This window comes from Poecilia reticulata, unplaced genomic scaffold (genome assembly GCF_000633615.1).
Source record: "Poecilia reticulata strain Guanapo unplaced genomic scaffold, Guppy_female_1.0+MT scaffold_145, whole genome shotgun sequence".
Taxonomy (NCBI): domain Eukaryota; kingdom Metazoa; phylum Chordata; class Actinopteri; order Cyprinodontiformes; family Poeciliidae; genus Poecilia; species Poecilia reticulata.
In genome coordinates, this window is record NW_007615015.1 from 665,092 (window position 1) to 668,175 (window position 3,084).

At 38.4% G+C, this 3,084-nt stretch overlaps 1 protein-coding gene across 2 annotated transcripts in view; it reads right to left on the reverse strand.

The window, feature by feature from the left end:
• The window catches only part of kcnk10b (potassium channel, subfamily K, member 10b), a 22,911-nt gene extending 20,964 nt beyond the window's left edge, over window positions 1–1,947 (reverse strand). Inside the window, exon 1 of one of the 2 annotated variants that reach the window (XM_008401920.2) lies at window positions 1,271–1,947. In XM_008401920.2, coding sequence (XP_008400142.1) covers window positions 1,271–1,325 — 55 coding nt within the window. In that variant the 5' untranslated portion in view covers window positions 1,326–1,947. The remainder of the gene's footprint in view (window positions 1–1,270) is intronic. The other variant, XM_008401921.2, reaches the window with a different exon arrangement.
• Between the last annotated feature and the right edge of the window lie 1,137 nt (window positions 1,948–3,084).

Genomic DNA, 3,084 nt, shown 5'->3' on the forward strand with positions numbered 1-3,084 from the left:
GATGACATCACAAGAGGTGAGAGAGGAAGCTGATCGTTTTGATGACATCACAAGAGGTGAGAGAGGAAGCTGATCGTTTTTTTCCTCTCAGCTGCAGATCTGGTAGTTTTCTCACTGTCTGCTTTGAATAGATTTAAAACTTTATTACTACTTCAGACTCACAAATAAAATGAGTGAAAAAGTATCTTAGTAATTAATTAAAATGTCAGATTTAGCTGATATGCACATTCTAAAACTGCTTTAAATGATTTAGTTATATTTATTTGATCTGCTAAATTTGTATAGTTTCTACATATAGATGAACATTTATATGAATATAATTTGTGCAACTTGTTACAGAATGTTATTGATTAAAATCTCTGTAGAGAGGGACAGATATGAACTTTTCATTTACATATATTTGGTCTAATACTGTAGAACTGATGTAAGTTTACCACTAAAATGAATGACATGAGTAAAAATCATTTAATTTGAAATATTTCTTTGGATCATTTGGTTCTGCTTGGTTTCTGGTTTGTGATTAAAAGTTACTGAACATTTATTAATTTACATAACTTTATGCTTTTTGCTGGGGCCAAAAGATCATAAAACTTGTGATGAATGATATAGTAGAGTGCCTTACGTCTGATTTGACGGTTTGTCACTGAATCCAGTTCATTTATATGATTTATAAAACTGGTTTGAACTGGATTTATGGTGAATTTCTGTTTAAATGAATTGGAGCCGTTTGTCTTTTAATGTGCCTGAAGACATCAGTAGATAATTAACACAATATAAATAAGCTGAACTGGACTGGAATGGAACCAATACGCTTAACTGAAATGTAGATATTTGTAATGAATATTATTTATGTATCTCTAAAAATGAAATGAAATATATTTTGGATGAATTTGGAAAGTAGCTCTTCGTGCTTTTGTTTTGAAAAGCTTCGTGTCTCAGACATTCTGCTGTTCTGACTTTCCCATCAATGCTGCTAACTAAGAACAGGAACAGGAATGATGGAGACCCGGCTGTCACAAACACCTTTCTGCTGTTTACACACATTTGCATGATTCAGCCTGTCAGTGCGAATAAAAGACAAATCAGCAACAGGAAACGGAGCAGAACTGTCCAAGCGTGTGAAGAATGTAATGCGGATGTGCTGCAGGTAGCCCACCTCAACGGGCTGCTGCTGCTGCTGATGCTGCTGCTGAGACCAGCCTTTCATATCAACACATTCTGGAATTGGCAGCAAACTCAGGATTTAAGAGGAAATGATGGATTCACCAACCTTGCTCTGGGTCCCAGTTTACTTGCTTTGTCGGGTTTTCTATTGGAAATTTCATCTTTGATTTGGTTCCTTAGTAACCAGGGAGTGCAGGAAAAATATTCGGCACGAATCCCAAAATAAAAAAGAAAGAAAGAAATCAAATCAAGTCACGACGCATGCCGTGTCCATTTTCTCAGAGAGCAGCGATGAGCGCATCGACCAGCCGCATTGTCTGCCTCTCCGCTGGAGCTGCTTCCCCCTCCTCCTCCTCACCCCGCGGTGTGTTCAGACAGGCTGCTTCAGATGCCTCCCCCCGTGGTGCCGCACCACTCGCTGGTCCGAACCACATCCCGTGTCGCACTGGAACAGTGGTCCGGTCCAACTCGAGCTGCCGGAGCGTGTCTATCTACGCGTCTTTACGCACGCCTCACACCAGCAGCAGGAACAACGGGGGAGGATGCTCCGCTCTCCGCCCTCCCTCCCAGCAGCCACGACTCCACCTGCCTCTCCGTCAAGCCGCATCAAGCTCAGCATCACTTTTGTTTCCCACCAGCGTTTATTTAAATCTATGCGGTAACATTTTACTCACTCTTTATTTGTCCACAAACCAGGATTATCTTGTCTTCATTTGGCGGCCGGGAGATGAGCACATGGCGCGCAGCGGCACCAAATCATCGGCAGACACACTATTACATCATTCACATGTGTGTGTGTGTGTGGGGGGGGGGGGGGGGGGGGGGGGGTGAATTATTAATGAAGTGTGATGGATAAGGACCGGTGACCTTCTGTGACCCATCAGACCGGCGTCCTGGTGATGCATTAAACCAGAGCTGCTGTCAGCCTGAGGGGAGCCCCGCGTTTCTCTGGATGCTTTTATTTAAATGTAACGGGTTTCATATGATTCAGTTCAATTAAAGTAAAAACTATGATATGTTGTTTTTCTTGTTCATTTCTGATCCTGTTTGCAGACTTGAGACACAATTTGTCTTTTCATTTATTCAGTTTATTTCTAAAGCGCCATTTAACAACAAGGCCGTCTAAAGACACTTTACAGAAAAAAAAAAAAAGAATAAATAAATAAATACAAATAAAAATTGTAAAGAGCAATGTGTAATCAACCAGTCCGGTCAGACAAACTGAACTTACACTCCCATTTGATTTGAGTTTAATTTATTATTCAAATGATTAAAAACACGTTTTTATTTCTAAGAAAAGCCACAGATTGTTTAAAGTATTAAATCATTTCTTTTCTTTTCACATCAAGATCACATAGCAGCAGGATATGTTGATAAAACTGTAACAAACTGCTAAAATATTAATAAATGTCTGTCTGTGCTTTCAGTGAGGGAGTTTAATAATATTGAACATCTTTTCATATTGATGTAATTTTGTTTTATGCAGGTAAAACCTGCTTTGATTTGATTGATAATATATATTTAAGCACACAACTGTTATTCCAAATGTTCTATTTGAGTCTGACACCAACATCAGAACGAAACACTGAAGTCTGCTTTGGGTCAAAACGCTCCAAGAGGTAGATCTCATAAAGTTAGTTATGAAACACTGGACGAATTAATCTGAGCAAAATATGGAACCAGATCAGAATCAAGTGAACTGAAAATGTCCAAAAATAAAATAAAGGCTCATAAATTAGGACACCAAACTGGAAAATACAGTTTTTATTTCATTATTAGAATTTTTTTTTTCTTAAATTGAGACTTTCTATGATTTTACTTCATACAATATTTATTTTTTTAACTTTCAGATGATGTCATGGTTTACAAGCACCTAAAGCAGCTTTACGTGTTTTAACAAAATTCCTGAATGGAAAATAA